The sequence below is a fragment of the Elephantulus edwardii genome, unplaced genomic scaffold (assembly GCF_000299155.1).
Source record: "Elephantulus edwardii isolate Elephantulus edwardi_28Jun2011 unplaced genomic scaffold, EleEdw1.0 scaffold00065, whole genome shotgun sequence".
NCBI lineage: Eukaryota > Metazoa > Chordata > Mammalia > Macroscelidea > Macroscelididae > Elephantulus > Elephantulus edwardii.
The window spans coordinates 10958304-10978254 of NW_006399815.1; the positions used below are offsets into that span (position 1 = coordinate 10958304).

At 37.5% G+C, this 19951-nt stretch overlaps 1 protein-coding gene across 2 annotated transcripts in view; it reads right to left on the bottom strand.

Moving 5' to 3' along the window:
- Positions 1-222: 222 nt before the first annotated feature.
- PDZRN4 (PDZ domain containing ring finger 4) overlaps positions 223-19951 on the bottom strand; it is a 605552-nt gene continuing 585823 nt past the window's right edge. Inside the window, exons 6-8 of one of the 2 annotated variants that reach the window (XM_006888196.1) lie at positions 13416-13517; positions 9326-9442; positions 223-2412 (exon numbers count right to left, since the gene is read on the bottom strand). In XM_006888196.1, the coding sequence (XP_006888258.1) occupies positions 886-2412; positions 9326-9442; positions 13416-13517 (1746 nt within the window). In that variant the 3' untranslated portion in view covers positions 223-885. The remainder of the gene's footprint in view (positions 2413-9325; positions 9443-13415; positions 13518-19951) is intronic. The other variant, XM_006888195.1, reaches the window with a different exon arrangement.

Genomic DNA, 19951 nt, shown 5'->3' on the forward strand with positions numbered 1-19951 from the left:
TATATATTTATAAATAAACACACACACATATAATCAAGTTGAATTTTGGTAGGTACATATAATGTGGTGGTTTATAAGAAACATTAAGGAAAATTTTTTCTAGAAAAAGAAGAATAAAAAAATGCACACAAATTTATAAACTACACTTAGGAATCTTCTAAATATTATGTCCGTAACTCTGTTAACCACAGTAGACAATGAAAATAAACACTCCTTGATAACTTTTCTTAAGGATAATCAATAATTTATTTCTTTTATTATCACAATCATCACACTTAACTAGCTACGTGACCCATGTCACTACATATCACAGGAAAACTGCTCACCTACACTTTACTGGGACAAAGACAACTGCCATTGATGTAGTAAATGTACACTTGTGTGTTAAAAAAGATGTGGATTCCATGTGTAAGACAAGATGTGGCATGTGGTATATTAATTGGTTTGATTACATATGTATGTTTTATGCCAAGAAGCAAGTGTAGAAATGTTTTGGCATTGAGTTGTTATCAAAGTAGGAAATAAACAAACTAGAGAAATAAATTCAGATCTTAACTTACAATAGATACAATAACATAGGAAATTAATTGGCTCCTCAGTATTTTTGTTCAAGTTTTTTTCCTTTCCTTTCCCTTTTTTTGTTTTTTAAATTTTTTATAAATGAGTAATATGAATATATCACAAGTTAAAGAAAGGTTCTCAGCCAGGAAAAAAAAAAAAGTACCAGTATAGGAAACCAAATGAAAAAATTACTGGGTATTTTTGCTTACAAAAAATTTAACCTATAAAGAGTCACAAAATAGATATTAAAAACGCCACATTGAACGAGGCAATCATACTCTACCCAAACTGGTAGCACGCTCTTAAAATCAGCTGCACACACAGTCATACAGTCGTGACTGACAGGAAGGCATTGTGAACTCTTGTGCCATCGGGAGACTTGGCCCCATGGGTCATCAGTTCTTGGATTGTCATCCAGTTGTCCAAAATTTTCTTGTTTCTCTTTTTCATCATCTTTTTGTGACTGAGTTCGAGGATATTAAGCTCCTTCTTGCCCTCGCTGCCACTCTGAGGATTCTCCTTGAGACACTCCAGGCGGCTCCGCATCATGAACTCTCGGCGCCGTCGCTGCTCCTTGGCCCGGACCAGGTGTTGCTTGCGCTCCTCTTTGCTCCAGTAGCGCCCCATTTTCATCTCACTCATAGTGTCATCGTCTGTCGTCATGCCACTTCGCTCCTCCTTGATCTTTAAGGCACGTTCCTTCAGAATTCGGTCTCGCACTGGTCTCTTGGTTATGTACCGGGTCCCATCACTGCGGATTTTCACCTTCCATTCCATCTTGGGCTCTGCACACTTCTGAGACTCCTTGCACATGCTCACCAGACTGAGCTGACTCTGCGCATACTCAACGGCAGTCTTCTGCTGGATTAACTGCATGTAGCTTTGATAGTGCCGGGCATGCGCGGGGATGTTGGCGTATCTGTAGGAGGAGCTGTGGTAAGGAGAGAGGTAAGGGATGTGTTCGGGGGCTATCTTTTCTTGTTCAGGAAGCTTGCTGCTTTCCACAACCTTCTCCTTACCTTCTATGCTGCAGCCTTGTTGAGCGGTTTTGGCTTTGGTGGAGGTTGACTCTTGACTGCTCTGTCCAGAAGAGGATTGATTAGCTGCAATTGTGCTTCTCAGATTTTTCTTATTAGTGAGGTGGATCATTCTGGGAAGAGAGCTGTCTGGGGAACGGTCCACGGTTAGCGGAGTGCTTCTGCAGCTTTCAGCTGTGTTATAAGCACTGGAACTGTCCTTGTCAGACTTTTCTGGATGTTCAATGATGTCATCTAGTTTTCCTCTTTGCATATCTATGCTGGTATTATAATTTCTGAATCCTCCGTCATGCAATGCCCAGATGTCTCCATACTGGTCTGTCGCTTTTTGAAGCCTATGAGCCTGCATGATATTCTGGCACTCAAGTTCAATGTTTCTTAGCTCTTCATTAAGCAACTGTAACTCGTGCTCCACTCCCTCTTGCTCTCCTCGATTGCATTCAATTGTGCTGCTTGTGTAATACAGGTCATATTCTCCATGGTTCCGAATCTTACATTTGAGTTCTAATAGTTGCCGGAACCTTTCACACTCCTCATCTTGGTTTCCAGTGCAGTCGGAATCGATGTATTCACCAGACAAGAGACTCTCATTGCACTGAAGTTCAAGGCTTCCCAGGGTGTCTTGGCTCTGCCCCAGCTCTCTCTTACTCTTCAAAGACATGCTGTTGGGGTCCTCCACTGCATTCTCCTGCTCTGAGCTCTCGTCATTCCGTAAACTCTCATCTGTGCGTCCCACTCCACTGTCCTTCTCATGGTTGTTGGATGAGGACGTTGCTGTATCTGTTGTGCCTTCTTCTTCTTCCTGCTTTTTTGGCTAAGATAATAAAGTTGAAAGAACAAAGAAAATTAGTCACTTTCAGGGAAAAATATATATATTCTTCAAAACCTTGCTCGAAAGCAATGCTTCTTAGTAAACAATACAACTAACTCCTAGAGAGCTGACCCAATTTTACTATCCATAACAATTGTAGAAATAACAGCAATTAGCTTGAGGCTGCCTTTTATGTGATGAAATAAAGAAAACAAAAAGTTACTTAGATATGGTTATGCTATGGGGATAAATAAAATAGAGAACCTCTAAGTAAAATACTTAAGGTTTTTCTTACTGGAAAATTCAAGGATGAAAGTGTGTAAATGAGATTACTTGATTTGTTTCTAATATAAAACAAATGAGAAAGACAGAATGCCTAAATGTTCATCAGTAGTTTGAAGACTTGGAGTTCAGAAATTACAATCAATTTTATTTTTTTAAATATTTTTATTTTATGTTCAGAAACAACAATCACATTTTCTTCAAGCAAATGGGATCAAAGTATGTTCTTTAATCAATCTACCGTTATGCTAGCAATGATAAAGCAAGCACAGTAAAGCTGCATAAAGCTGCAGGAAGAGGCTAGTATTGAATAAGCACTGGATCCCAGGACTTTCCAGCTGTGGATAAGGAACTTTAAACCCCGAGGACCTCAGTTCATGGAGATCCAACTTCCGCTCCTAATGCCAGGATGTATCGTATCATGTCTAGGATGCTATATTACTGGTATGTGTGTTATGACTCTAATTGCTTGGACTCTGCAACTCAGGTAGCTCAAACATAAAACTCTCTGTCTTGGGCTTCATTTGAGTTGCTGTTGTGAGTTAGTGTTGATGGTATTTATAACAGACATTTGAGTTAATACATTGTTTAAACTTATTTTCATATATCCTATAAAAATCTGGAAAAAAAGAAGGCGGCTGATATTTTTCTAGTTTTGCATGCAGGATTAATGATAAAGATAAATCATTCTGCAATGTTGAACTATTTGTCAATAGGACACAGGTAATATCCAGAGTGGAATTCTATATAATAAAGTGATTTTACATAGGGATGGATAGGTGTTTTATGTATTTACTTTTATTGAATTTTCCTTTCTTTTATTGCTGGTTTATGAGAAAATGTGAAAAATAAATTTTCCCTTCTTAAACCTGAAAATGCAGGTTACTGATAACAATGATATTCAATCATTCATCATTTCCCTGTGGAATTATTACAGTGACAGGTAATGCTTCTACCTAGACATTTCTAATGCTGTATTATTGTTTATCAGGGTAAAGGACTTTTAAAGGTTTCTGTACTTCTCATCATTTTTCAGTCTCCCAGGGAAGAAAAATTTCCACACAATGAGAATCTAACCTCAGGGACATCTAGTGTTACCTCAAAAGACCTAGCATTTGTATTAAGTCTGATGAGTAGGCTGCATTTGACATCGTATCACTTCACCTGGACAGCCTTTCTCCCTGCTTTCTTTATTCCAACATCCTCCTGTCAATTCTGCATCTAGTCACATTTTGTATTTAAGAGAAGGAAAGCCTGGAGCAAAGACTTCTCTGCTTACAACAAACAACTGCCACCTCCAAAATATCTTAATTTGTGGCCAATGTGGAAATCCACCATAAAAAAAATTTCAGTCTTCTCCCACGCTTATTGAAAAACAATCACCTTACTTTGAAGCACTTTGAGCACAAACTGCTCTTTGTGGCGTGGCCTCTTAGCATCCACAGTCAGCATATGAATGTAGCACACATGGCTATGTGGACACTGTGGTCTGCAGCCCAGTATTTATTTACTACCTGGATATGTGCACACACTATCTCTGGTGTGGGACAGCACCATATTAACATAAGTATTTTCATCTTGGTAAAGTGGATTTTTCCTATGGGAATTTATTATTTTAAGCTATCTTTTCGAATGTGCTAAGAATATTGGAATTACCCCATAGTAATTAAAAGATCACTAAACTGGCAGTAGAAGTGTTAATTTAATCCCATCAGCTGAATAAGAGATCTGACAAAAAGGGTCTGCAATATATTGTGTTTATTTCTCTGCTAGTAGGAAAACAGCAGATTGAAACAGAATCTAGGTCAACACAAGATTACAGGTAGTTCACTGGTCAATTAATAATGCAAAGAGTTATAATGAACTTAGTAACTGTTTGGGGTTTGTGGAGGGTTTTTTTTCCCCTTTTTTATTTTAGGGGGACATCTTATTAGTAATATGTACTACATAGACTCAACGAGATAAACTGACATGGTGACTCTAACAATGGGTTCAAACATATCAGAAATGGTGAGGAAACTGCAGGATAGGGCAAAGCTCAGGTCTGTTGTCATTATATGTTATAGCTGACAAAGTATGTAAAACCACCAGTACCAATAATGCTTATGGAGGTTATTTGCTGATAATATCATTCTCAGATGCTTGTTCATGGATTTTTTTTCCTCCTCAGTTTGTACTGGATACTATTTACATAGTAGATCATTTTTTTATCCAACATTTCATATACTATTTGGGAAAATTTACAGAGCAATTTGGCTTTCAATTATCACTGCAAGCCGTACAATGTAATGTCACACATCCCACTTTCTCTCTGTATTTCCTGATTTATTTCTTCCTCTTTTCCTAACTTTTCCTTGAACAAATGCTTCCTTTTTAATTGTGAACGGTTGATCTTAGAGCAAGGTTTACCTCCTTAGGATTGCTGTTCAATTTATAGGACTGATTATTGTTTGAGTCATAAGAATGAGGGAATTTCCAGGTCTGAAGGGTGATTAAGGACCACAGTTTCAGGATTCCACCAGATGTGCATGATCAGTAAGCCTAGTATTTTTTACGAGATTTTTATTCCACAGCTTCCTCAGAATATCCAGGATCTTCTAAAATAACCCCTTTCTGAGTAGTTGATGGTAGCTGGGTACCATTTAGGTTTTCTGGTGTTGGGGTCCTGGAGGCTGAGGTTTTCATGGTCCATAAGAATAATTGTTTCCATGTAGCCTTGATTTTCTTCAATCTTCCTTGTTCCAGATAAGGAGAGACCAATAGTTATATTTCAGAAGGCCACTCATAAGCTTTTAAAACCCCAATTACTACTTATCAAAGTAGGATATAGAACATTGTATTGTAGACTGTGTTGTGCCAGTTGACTTTGATGTCTCCTGAGACCATTGTCTTGAATCCCTAGGTACAGTGCACAGATTATAAGAAAAAAAAAGTATTTATTTTCTTGTTGAGCATAAACACAACAAAACTACACCGATTCAACAGCTTCTCTATGTGCCATTTACCGACGCTTCAAGGTGTGTAACCATCGTTATCTTCCTTTCCTGAGTTGTTCCTTCCCTCATTTACAAATTCACTTCCTTCTAATATTTTTTTTTAATTTAGAAGTTTTTATTATTTTATACTGATTTACATAAAAAGTTCATAAAGTTTGTATATATTGTTAGTCACACTAGATCTTTCCCCTTTTGTTTACTCATCCTTTACTCCATCCATCAAATTTTATGGCCCTATGATTAAACTCCTCCTTTCCTGCCCCTCAGATCCTCATATCCTAAAATAATGGATTCAAACCATATGAGACTGAGTTAGTTCACTCAGCATAATGCTCTCCAGTCCCTCCCATGTTAGGTGGTAATTTACAAAAGCATTGCTCCTGTGTGCTGCATAGTATTCCACTGTGTGAATGTACCACAATTTTTTAATCCATTCCATTGTGGTTGGACATTTGGGCTGCTTCCATGTTCTTGTGATGGTGAATAATGCTGCTGTGAACATTGGTGTATAAATCTCTGTGCCTCAGTTCTCATTTTCTTGGTGTATATTCCAAGCAGTGGAATAGTTAGTTAAGTCATATGGAATTTCTGTGTTCAGCTTTTTGGGGAAAAGCTAAACTGCCCTCCAGAGTGGTTGTACCATTTTACAACTCCACCAACAGTGTATAGGAGGTCCTATCTCACCACATCCTCTCCAATATTTCTTACTAATCTTTTGAGTTGCTATTGTCACTCCCATATAGAGAGTTCTTAAAAGCAAATAATGCTTGAAGCGATTAATTTTTACTAATTAAGCTAAATTACTGGTTGTAAGGAGAGGAAGACCTTTGATGAGATGGATTCCTTCCGTCACTGGTGTAATGGAGATAGGTATGTCACAGACAATTATGTTGGCAAGAGATAGAGCAGGGTTTAGGGCTGTTGTACATAGGGTCACTATGAGTTAGAAGCAACTCGATGGCACATAACAACAACAACAACTGGTTGTAAAAAGGCTTTAGGAAATATTTTGGCCTTATGTTTTAAAGATACAGGCTAATAGTTTTCAGGGTTCATCCAAAAAAATGTCCATGAGACTTTTTAATTCTATTCCATATTGCTCCCTCCTCTTTTGATCCTATTCAAATCATGCAGGTTCTTTGAAGAAAAAGTTTCAGTAATAATTGATAGGCATTATACAAGTGTTTTGGTTGTATGGCAAAAGAAGTTATTCATGGAAGCAGTTAGCTATATATTCCATGTCCTCCTCCTCTTCCTTACTCTCATTTTTCCTCTGTTGCTCCAGACAAAAGCAGATCAATGGTTGTGCCCAGGACAAATAGTCGCTTGTTACTTTTTAAATCCCAAGTACCATGCAATGAACTAACAGGCAGAATAGAAGCACTAAACATTATGCCAAGTAGTGGAGATGTCCCATGAAACTATGAAACCATAATACCAAATCCCATGAGGTTTTGCTTGTGCATAAACCACTGTAGCATCTACCACCCTTCATACTTGTATGTATGTGTCTCAGTATGTAAATTTATCTACTATAAATTTTGCCAATTCAACTCTTACAGATGTATAAATTATGTCAGCAGTTAAAATAACAGACTGTCTGACCTTATAGTCAATGTGATATATCCATCACTTTTAAAGGCCCCTCTGGCTGCCTCTTTGTCCTGCACCTACCTACTCCACTGCTGTCAAGTCCAACATGCACCAATCCTCCAAAACAGAGTAGAATTGTCCAGTAGGGTTCCCAAGGCTATAAATATTTACAAGAGCAGGGCTGGCTGGTGGATTTGACCTGCTGGCCTTTCAGTTCACAACCCAGCACTTAATCCATTGTATCTCAAATGTTCCTTTCCCACACCTAGTAACACTAATAACCTTTTGTCTTCTCTTTTCTCTTTATATAAGAGAGGTCATAAAATACTTGTAGTTTTGACGATTGACTTATTTCACTCAGCATATCTTCTAGCCTCATATACAGACTCCCACTGGCTAACGAGCATTGCATTCCATGTGTCACACTTGTTTACCCCTTCATCTGTGGGTGGGCATTTAGATGGGTTCTACATTTTGGCTGTTGTGAATAGTGCTGTGATAAACACAAGTCTCTGCTTTCCAGTATTTGTATATTTGGCTAAGAGTGAAATTTTTTTGGATCATATAGCAATTCAATATTTTTAGTCTTTTAAGGAATTGTCACACAGTTTCTATAATGGCTACAATATCCTACCTTCCTATCAGTAATGGACAAGGGTTCCAATTTCACCATAATCTCACTATCATTTGTTATTTATTGACTCTAAGTATTTTTCAGGGGTTTTTCCCCCCTCCTCCTTCCTTTTTTAAAAAATCTTAGCCTTTCCAGTAGGTGTGTGATACACCATAATTAGCTACCCATCATGGGTGGTTTTTGTTGGAGCTCCTTGATTGATTCAGGTTTAGAAGCAGGACTGGCATCCACTTCCTAAACTACATGCCTCTGAAACATCTACAAACTTGGAGAAATGATCATAGTTATAGAAGGGCTTCAGGTTTTTGTTCATTTTCTGTTTATGTATATATACTACCCTCATGTGTACTCCATTTATATGGTGGGCAAATCATTAAAGAAGTTAGACTCTGTGAAGAAACATGTGGCATCAGAATAGGAGGAAATTGAAGAAGCAGGGGATGCTTCCAGATGGGCGTTTTTGGGTGGTGAGAGCCAATGAGAATGCATGATTATAGAGGAAATTGAAATGAAGGAGTTAATGGAGTTTGAAGCATGCTCTGGTTCTTAAATTTGGTAGGGCCTACGGGCCACAGGCTATCAGCCCGGATTTAATTTTTGGTCAAACACTTTTCTAGGCCGTATAACCCTGGTATGTCCACTTGCTGTACAGAGGTAACTAACTCATGGTTACTATGATGCTGAACACTGTGACACCAATGTGTCAAATGTGATAATGGTTACCCATGGTGGACAGTGGTTGGTGGTGCTCCTCGATTAAAAGCTTGGAGGCAAGAGTGGCATCCACTGCCGACATAGTTTGCCTCCAGAAATGCTATGAACCTGGAGAAAGAATGAAAGTTACACAAGTGTTCGGGTCTTTCGTTCCTAGGGTCTCTATGAGTCGCCTATGACTTGATGGCACTTTAAAACAACAATAGCCTTTCTAGTGGGGTCTTGGTATATGTTTGCATGCAATGGTTTCAGTCCTAAAGGTAAATAAGAATCATCTTTCTGAAGATACTGATAATTAAAGCCAGTAATAATGAAACAAAAAAAAAGTTGTATAAGTGAGATGTGAGTAGAAGGTATTTGATTTAAATAAAAAACTTTCTTAAAACAGAGGTACTGGAATGGAACTCCATCTAAGTGTAGACCACTTATAGTAGTCTAAGTCTTAGTCTAAATAGTAGACTGTAGCACATTGGCATTTATCTTTAAGCTTCTCTAAGTGGAAATGCATTTTATAGAAAAAAATTTCTTATTCCTTCTCTTTCATTTGAGATAATAATTTATTTTAAAACTTTACCATTATAAAGATGTTTGATCAAATTCTTTTAGTCCTTCCCCCCACCCCCCTATACTTCTGGTTATATATTTAAAAAGGAACTCGCAACATTTCAAATGATGCCATTCATATCGTTGGCCTTACCTGCTCCACCTCATTGGCCGTGTGCTGCATTGCTTCATTATGCTGTTCTTCCAACATCTCTAAGTTTAACTCCTCTAAGAATTCATTCCTTTCATCTTCCAGCCAGCCTTCATCCAGCTGCAAAAGAATACATTAGTACATTATATTATGTTAGTGAGAACTCATGCTAAAACAGGGTAAACTTAAATGGTGATGCCTGACCAGTTCCTTTTATCATAATGATTCTCTTCAGAGTCTCAGTCTCCCATAGTTCACCTCTCAAAAAGAAGAAAAGGTGATAAAAAAAGGAAAAAAAGAAATTGGACTCTTACGCCTTTTATCCTTTCCTGAAACAGAACTACAGATTTTCTCTTATAACTGAGTAAATCTCACAGCACAGGACATTACTTTCTTTCAAAACGTATGAAAAGCATACTGCATAATCCACAGCTGTCATGCTCATTATCTCCAATAGTCCCTGTGTTAAAAGAACTGCAACGGTACTAATAGGGCTATGAGACAATTGGGTTTCTTTTTTTAACTTAACAACAACCCCCAATGAGACTACATACAAAGTGCCCATCACACTCTGACACCATCCTCCTCCTGCATTTTTATTTCTAAGCGGATGGCTCCCAAGTTAACAACATGGCTGCTGGCCACAAGAGTATATAGACAACATTTATTTTATTTGAAAAAGGAAAATACTAAGTTATTCTTTAAAAAAACCCAGTAATGGTATATATTTGTTTTGATTCCTTTTCAGGCCCAATTCCACAGAAAATTGCTGTAGCAGATGTGGTGTTTAAGGGTGGTGGAGTTATGTAGAGCGTGCAGAGTTGTTTATGAGTACTGAATGCAAACATTATAGTGAAGGTCTCACACAAATTAAAATGAACAAATCCCTTTGGCGTCTCGGCACAATGTGGAAAAGAGAACTGGTGGTTACCTCGCTAATATGATCAGTGTTGACAGCCAATATAGATAATTTGCCTCAAAGTAGATTTTTGGAGCTGGGTTACATACATTAGCTGTCTGTGGTGATTAAATTAACCAGATTATTGTCAACATTTTGCTTTACTTTGCTACAAAGCAGCAGCAGCAGCTTCTGTGGAGCCAAAATTGACTGTAGTTTGTTTTCATCACCAAATAAATGGGCAAAATAAGCTTTTAAAATTAATTGGGTTTTTAAAATATAAAAACAAACAAACACATAACAAAAGAAAAAAAGCTTGAAAGAAGGGTGTTCAACTGCACCCAAAGAGGCCTTAGCATGTTTATATTATATTCATTAATATGAAGCTAAATCCAAGAGTTTTTGCTAACTGATAAAGGCCCAAAACTGTGTAAGGCCAACATCATAGGGCACAGTTGTTCATACTCATTTATCTTAATGTGGCCTGAATAACTTGACTGGGTTCCACCCCACTGACTTTGATATGCAAATGAGCTATGATAATTAAGCTGACAAAAAAATGTACATTCAATCCAATTTATAATTGTCCAAATTTTACATTCTTTAGTTCCTTTTAAGTTTCATGAATCTGCAAATGATAAACTCCAAAATAAATTATTTAAGGCCAGAAATGTCTCCTTTTCACACATACACCACGGAATATTTCTATAATCAGGTCAAAACAAAATGCTTCTTAGCTGTGATGCAGAGAATAATGGAATTGTATCTTTTGAAGTCAAAATGAAGAGAGAAATTAATGATTCTTAGAACTCTTTTCTTATTGACTAAGCCCGTGCACCCCGGAATTGCTATCTCAGGCACAGTCTATGGTTATTATGATGAGGCTTTCCCCGGGCAGCTAGTGAGGAGAGAAAGATTTTTCTAGCATGCTTTCTTTCTTTGTTGTATTTCCCCTTCCACCTACAGAGGCATTCAAGGCAGTCTGGGTCTAATGTCATGGCAGGGACAAACCTCTTCCTTGAGCTGAGTTTCAGGAAAAAAAGGACTGTCATTATGATACAAGAAGAATCTGTCTTTACCCAAGTGGACTGCACATGACATTTCCCAGAAAGGAACAACCTACACTACTGTCTCAAAGGTAGTGACAAGTTCTTGTGATAGCGCTCTCTGCCCCGATGGCCCAAGGGGACTAGAACAGAATAGCAATATCTTTAATAGTCTGAGGAAGAAAATGGGCAGAAAATGAAAGAAAGTTGACAGGGAAAGAGAAGAATGAGTTATTTAAAAATATTGCACAGATGCACAATACTGCCCCAAGCAACTCTGTAGATCATTTCCAAGAATCTAGAGGATATTGGAAACATAAAAAAAGCCTAGGACAAAAGCACACAAGAAGCTCCCATATTGTCCCTGGATAAAACACACGTGTAAAAAGTAAAATACAAATGCATAAAAATACAATCATGAATTGGTTTGAATTTAATGAAGAATATGGATGCTATAAAAGGAAGATTTTATTTTTCCTAGTTTATTTTGCCACTTTGTGGAATGCTTAAATAAAAAATTTAAAGTATGGTGTGAGACTGTATTTCCTTTCCTGGTTTCTCCCCAAATTTGATTTTTTAAAAAGGCATTTCGCTTCTTCAGGAACAAGGGGCTAGGGCAAATCCTAGAGAGTAGGCAACCATTCTTTGTTAATTACAAAACAAAGTCTGGTTTGAAAATTCATCTTCCAACATTGCCTCTTTTTGAGTAAAATGATGAGAAGTATAGCCAAATGTTTAAAAATACCAAGGAATTCACCCAACATCTGTATCCTGTAATAGGAGCTGATCTTAGGTCCTTAATTTCTATTCTTTCCCAAACCCAGCAGAGCCTGTATGTTTCATAGTTTAAGGAGACACTTTCTTACCCACCTGATGAGATTCTTTAGCATTTGCATGGAAAATGCAAGAGAACCACGTTGTATCATGGCAATATCTTTCTTACATGAAACATGACGACTATTTCGCATTATAAGTTTTCTTCAATTTACCACAAATTTCACAAATATTTAATTGCAATTTTCTGTGGTTTTTGTCCCCCCCCCCAAAGAAGACAATAAGGTGAGACCAGTTTGAGAGATTTCCAGGTAATTATTAATGCAATTTCATGTGCATTTTCACAGGTCTGTCCTAAGTATGCAGACCCGCCTGTGGTAGATGTTCCCTCTCCCCACACCTAGGACCTCAGGTGTGTAACTTTACTCTGCCCCGGGCTATAGCAGACTTTATGGGAACCATTTAGAATGGTCAAGGACATAAAGGAAATATATGCGGAAACGGTGATTTTTTATAACCACTATATTCAAGTCTGGATTCAATCTGACACTGAAAAACACTTGCTCAATGTAATTTATAGATAGTATGTAGTTACTGAGTCTGAAAAATATCAGATCAATAACCTGCAAGACAAATGGCAGTATAACCAACTTCACTCAAACAACTGACGGATGGATAGAATGGTGACAGTATTATGTCCTTTCTGCAGGGTGGCAGGAGTAAATGGGAAGTAAAAGGGGGTACTGACAAGACTTTCATCCCACCATCACCTTTGCTTCCATGACATCTCCCTCTCTAAAACTTTTTGTTTAAAAAAGTTTACTCTCTAAAGATACCACACAATTTCCTTTAGAAAGAAATTATTAGTGTGTTTTAACCACACAGATTTCACAGTAAATTTGGGGAGAAGGTTCACATCCTGTGCTTCATAACCCCACCATGCTTCAAAAGACACTTTATTTGACAGTCACTCCAAAAAAGCTTTAAGTTGAAAACTAGATATGCTAATGTTTCCCTCATTAGAGATTCCTTGAAGATACCTCAATATGCCAATTAGGTATTTTTAGATAGAAACCAAATGGAATGATCCTTACAGAATTAAATATCATGCATGTCAACCATTTTTCATCAGTGAATTCATTTTTAAAAAGTGGCAAGAGGAGAAGGAGATAATCAATTTTATGTTCTTATTAAAAACAAAAAGTGTTTTGAGAGACTAGCTTACAATCTTTTTGATGGGACTGTTAAGTTAGGATAGACCGGATGTTAAGTTATATTCTGTGCATTAATTTTTCAAATAGCCTAGGCGTTGATTGGATCCAGAGTAGCAGGTAACAAAACGGAAGTTCTCCAGAGTTTGTCCTGCGGTCCTGACCTGCATCTCTGGCCTTGCAACGAGCAGCACAATTCTTTTACACTCCTCACTGGAGAGCAGTGCCACTGCCTCTTCTCGATTCTGGACATCTTCACCATTTATCTAGAAAACAAATGAAAGTGGCACATTAGTTTCCATTTCCACAATGCTGCACACAATAAATGGCAAATATCAGCTCATTTATGGTAAATGTATGGACAATGAAGCTCACACAATGGGCTCATCTTCAGCCCCTCAGTGGTAAGTGCCTTCACTCAATTACGCGCTTACTGTAAGAGCCATATTGATCCCTGAAGGATGGCGGACATCAGAGGAAGCAGTTATGTTCATAAATGTCCAACCTGCGCCCTGGCAACATACATCTAGCAACACAATTAACCAGCCCCTGACAGGTGACGTTCATCTTTCTGCGCTCAGAGTAATGGAAGTGTCACTCTGAGATAATAGTGCTGGGGAAAGCAGGACTGGCAATACCATAACTGAAATCCGTCATCCTGTGTGCTTGCTGCGAGCCAATTAGAGAGCTGCAGTATTATCTCTCACCAGGCAATCCTGCCAGGCCACTGCTGATTGCGATTTCATTTAATCATCTCCTATTTGTGTGTGGGTCTGACTCAGTTGCCCAAACACCACTCACAGGATATCTTTCATTTCCTTGCTAATCAAAAGAAATGCAGCCTGTCAGTAGCACAAGAGTCAATACGCCAATTTCTTTCTAAGATCTATTCATTTTCCCAAATAAAAATATTTAAGGTTCAGCTTTTAAATATATTTATTTCTAAATTAAGATAGAGTAATGAATTTTAAAATAAAATGCTGAACAAAAGAAGTCAGGCTTGAGCATTCTTTTGGTTACTTAGAAAATGTTCCCTGGGTATTTTAAATAGATCGTTTTTCTTAAATATTAAAATCAGCATGGATATGATATCCAATGTTTACAAATTTAAACTACATTTACCTGATCAAATATATTCAGTTCTCATTTAACAGAATTTTATCCACCCCCTCTTTGGATATTTAAGAATTACCATATTTTCTAGGTTTCTCAAATTCATGAAGACAATGAGATTTTTTTTTTTAATCCATAGATAAAGTTCACCATATGTAGAAATATTTTAAGCTAGAGAAGTCAAGTAATTGTATAAAACAAGTGTTAATGACTGGCACGTTTAACAGATGGAAAAATGTAGCATGCACTGACCAGGTATGTTAATTTTTGTTTTAATAATTGATCTAAAGTCATTCACTATTTCTGCTTACAAGAGTAAATTACTGGAGTTTTCTCTGTGGTTTTCTGGGGTTGTGGCCAAAGCATAAAGACAAATATAATTTGAAAACAAATCCCAAGAAATCTATCTCAACGTTAGATCTTAACATCTGTATGCTACCTTTTTTATAGACTTTGATCATTGTTGTTGCTTATAGGCACTGTCAAGTCAGAACTGACCCATAGCTGACCCCCCAGCAGGTTTTCTGAGGCAGTAAATCACACAAGAGGAGATTGCCCATCTTTCTACTGAAGAGCAGCTGATGACTTGAAACCATGTGCCTTTGGGTTGGAGGTGAAACTCTTAAGCACTGGACTACAAAGCAAAAGTCAAATAATGAAGGGGGCACCCACAGTCAGAGGCTTTGTTTTATTAGTTGATAAGGAAATGATTGCCTTATTTGTCATTTGTAGGTTAATTGGGAAATTTAGCTTTTTACAAGTTTCATGCATATTTATTTCTTACAAATCACAAATATAATTAATCAAACTGGCAACAAAGCTGTGATTCCCAAATCAGGAATAATCATTAGAAAGGATATGTGGTCATTGTTCACCAATTTATGTACTGACTCCAGACCTTTTTCCCTCAAATAAAGATAAATTGGTGATTATGGATTCCTCTTCTCCTCCTTCACCTGATTAAATGTAGTTTAAAATAATGACTTATCAGTTTGTACTTTCTCTGCTCTCTAAGAGTGTATGGCCATTCCAGTGCTTTTCTGAGTATACCTGCAATTCAACTATTTTGTCTTATTAATCAGAAGTTCATCTTCCTTCTGCTACACGCACAACTGATCGGGGGGGAAGCGACTTAATATTCTCACACAATTTTTCTTCATTTCTTCAATTTTTGAAACATAATTCTCTCACTGTTACTGCCTGCTCTTTACTTGGATACATACTCTACTATTTTTTCTTTACCTAAATTTCACCTGCCATTAATCTAAATATCCTAAATTTACATTAGTGTAATGTTGCTTTATTAGGTTTTCTGTATTTCTCTTACATTAATGTGAATGTCTTAGGTCAAAAGCTCTCCTAAGACAGTGGCTAATTTTATGTAGTTCTGTTTTATGACTAGTAATGAATATGGTTTAAAGATATTGAGATTGTTAACAATTTCAGCTTACTTGGTTCCACAATTAACTCTCTGGGCACTAGCAGTCAGTAAATCAAAAGACAAATTGCATTGGGGAAGTCAGCTGTCAGAGACCTCTCCAAAGTACTCAAGAGCGGTAATGTCAGTTTTGAGACAAAGGCACATCTGATCCATGCCATGGTCTTTGCAATGACTTGGGAAAGATCAAAGACTTGGCAACGACTAAGGATGACAGAAGAATTGATGCCTTTGAGTTGTGCTGCTGGAGAAAAGGATTGAACATATCATGAAACAAAAGAACAAACAGGTCTGTCCTGGAAAGGGTAAAAACAAGTTGTTCCTTGGAGGCAAGGATTTTGAAGTTCAGACTCACATACTTTGGGCATGGGACCGGTCCTTGAAGGACATGATGCTTGGAAGGGTGGAAAGATAGCACAGAAGGAAGAGACCCTGGATGAGATGGATTGACACAGTAACTAGAGTCATGGGAGTAAGTATCTCAGGAACAATGAGATTAGCTCAGGATATGGCAGGTTTGAGCTACTATACACAGTGTTGTTATGGTTCATAGTTGCCTAAATGGCACATAACAACAATGTATGCAGTGTGAGAGGTGGGTGAGGACTCTTAGATTTGCAGTTGTTACCCTTTCAGTTTTAAAATTGATAACATAGGTCGTATATAGGCAGAAACAGAATTAGAACATAAAGTAGATTATGTGTTTAATATTGATTAAATTTAAATATTTATTTAGTATCAACAACTAAAGGAATAGTGATTTTTTTTGCCTATTGAGTCTGCTTTATTATAATTCATTTCAATAGCCTTTCTCTTTATGAAGTGAATAGATATGAATGGCTAGTGCACTCAATTACTAGTCAAAACATTGAAGGTTCAAGTTCACTCAGAGGTACCTCAATAGAAAGGCTTGGTGGTTGACCTCCTAAAAAATGTCAGTCAATGAAAACTACGGTACAGAGTTCCATAATGTTATCCTGAGTAGGAATTAATTTGAATGAACTAGTTTCAACTACAGAGTGGTCAGGAGTGTAATTTAAAATCCATAATAATTGGGTTCACGTCCCATTTCCTCAACTTACTAGCTGTATGTCATTTTTCTTGTGTGTTGTCATCAGAGTTGACCCTACAGGAGGTTTTCAGAGGCAGTAAGTCACATGGGAGGAGAATGCCTATTCTTCTCCTGCAGAGCAGCTGGTGAATATGAACTGTGTGCCTTTGGGATTATAGTGCAACTTCTTACCACTAGGCCACCAGCACTCCCTTGTTATGGTTGAAATGTACCATCAAGTCTCCAGCAACCTCAAGCTCATAGCAACCCTTTGTACAATAGCTCTGAACCCTGCCCAATCTTGAGATAGTCTCATTATTGCCTACACATCTACCCCCATTATCTCAGTTTAATCATTGTCCAGTTTTCTGATGAAAAGCAAATAATTGCGAAGACCATGGTTTGGAACAAGCACACCTTAGTCTCTAAACAGACATATTGCTCTTTAGGACTCTGGAGACATCCCTGACGTCTTTCCCAGTACAATTTGTCTTTTAATTTCCTAACTGCTGGTGCCAAGACTATTAATTGTGGAACCAAGCTGAAATTGTTCACAATCTCAATCTCTTTCCTGTCATGATGCTGCCAGTGGCCCAGTGGTAAGAATTATTTTTTTTTCTTCTGGATGTTGATCTTCAATTCATATTGATGATTGCAATCCTTGTCTCTCCAGTAAACTCCTTAGGTCTTCCACAGTTTCAGCAAGCAAGGTTGTGTCGGCTCCCTAGCTCAGGTTATTGATGAATCTTCTTCCAATCCTGATGCCACATTTCTCCTCAGAAGTCCAGCTTCCCAAATGATCTGCTCCACATATAGATTGAAAAGGTTTGGAGAGAGCATGCATCCCCAATGTACACTTTTCCTAATTTTAAACATTGTTATCTTGAACTGTTCTGAGGACTGCTTTCTAGTCCAAGTATAGGTTTCACATGAGCACAATTAAATATTCTAGGATTTTCATGCTTCTCAAGGTTAGCCACATTTTCTTGTGAACCACACGGTCAAATGCCTTTGCATAGTAGATGAAACATAGAAAGACATTCCTCTGGTTCTCTCTGCTTGAAGCTATGATCCATCTAACATTGGCTGTAATGTCCTTAGTGCCACCGCCTCTTCTAAGCCCAGCTTACACATCTGACAGTTCTCTGTCAATGTACTGTTTCAGTTGGTTTTGGATAATCTTCAGCAGTATATTGCTTGCATGTGATATTAGTGATATTGTTGGATAATGCCCACGCTCTGTCATATCACATTTTTTAATTTATTTTTTTTATAATGGTATTTCTTCCCCTCATTTGGCCAGACAGTTGTTTCAGGGTTTCATATGTTTTCGAAATATGTCAATTGGTGCTTCATCAATTCTCGGGGCTTAGTTTTTTGCCAATTCCTTCAAGGCAGCTTGGACTTCATTCTTCATCACCATTGCCTCTTAATCACCTGTGGTGTTAGCCAATTCTTTTTGTTTTGTTTTGTTTTGTTTTGTTACAGTAACTCTGTGTGCTCCTTCTGTCTTCTTTTGATTCTTCCTGGATCATTCAGCATTCTTCCCATAAAATCTTTAAGTACTGCAACTCGAGGCATAAATTTACCTTTAAGTTCCTTTAGTTTAAGAAATGCTGAGTGAGTTAATTCTTTTTTATTTTCTGACTCCTGTTCTTTGCACATTTCATTATAATACCTTGTCTTCGTGAGATTCTTTGAAATCTTCTGTTCAGTTCTTTAACTTCTTGATTTCTTTCCCTTGCATTGGCTTCTCTCTGATAGCCATTTTCATATTTTTTTTTCCTTTCTGATACCTTCATGGTAAGAAGCTGCACTGCAATTCCAAAGGCACGTGGTTCAAAGCCACCAGCTGCTCTGTGAAAAAAGGATGGGCAGTCTCCTCCCATTCATTTAAGTGCTACTGAAAACCCACCGGAGATTCAGCCATGGATTGGTTCTCCATGGTACACAACTGTCTTTGTAATGACATCTGTATTCTTCATGGATTACATTCTTGATATCTTCTAATTTGTTTTTTGCTCATTAGTGTTCAAGGCCTCAAACCTTTTCCTGGGGTGCTTTTTAAACTCAGGTGGGATAGACTCCAGGTCAAGGTCTTGTGGATTTGATTTAACATTTTTTCACTTCATTTTGAACTTGCATATGAGTAGTTGATTCCCTGTTCCACAATCAGCTCCTGGCCTAGTTTTCACAGTTGATATTGAGTTTTTCCAATGATTTTTTCCCCCACAGAAGTAATCGATGTGATTCCTGTATAGACCATCAGGTAAAATCCATATATGTTTAGTCATTAGTTTTTCTTATAAAAGGTATTTGCAATGAATTTGCATTGACTGTACACAATTATATCATTCTATCTCCAGCCTCTTTTCTGTCACCAAATTCATGTTTTCCAATTACTTACCTTTGTTCCTTGTTCCAAACTTTTATATTCCAGTAACCCATTATTTTTAATGCATAATTGCACATTTGATCGATTTCTGACTGTAAAAGTTGGTAGAAACCATCAATTTCCTTCTCTTTAATCTGGTGGTTGTTTCATATATTTGAATGATAGTGATATTAACAGATCTTCCTTGTATGTGTATGGATATTATCTTGTTTACAACTTCATTATTTCTAAATGAATCTAGAAATGGACTTTTAAACTCTGAATATGACTCAATTTTTCCTCATCTTTTCATTTCTGGCATAGTAGAGCATATGATTATCTGATTCAAAATATCCCACCCCAAACCAATTCATTTTTCGAGTTCCTACACTGTCAATATTTATGCACTCCATTTCTTCCTTAAAATCTCTGTTTTTTCTATATGCATACTTCTGATGTTCCATGTTCTAATCTGTTTTCAATTGTTCCTCCTCCTTTGTGATTCCCAATTCAAAAGCTCAGCTTCTGGTGCCATATCTGCTGTCTAAGTGTGCTGTATTGTATATAGCATGTCCAAAGACCTGTTATTTTGGAAGTGGATGACCAGTGCTTCTCCCTGTTGTTGTTATGTGCCATGAAGTCACCTGTGACTCATAGAGACCCTATGTACATTAGCTCTGAACCTTGCCCTATCCTGAGCCAATCTCATTGTCTCCAACAAACC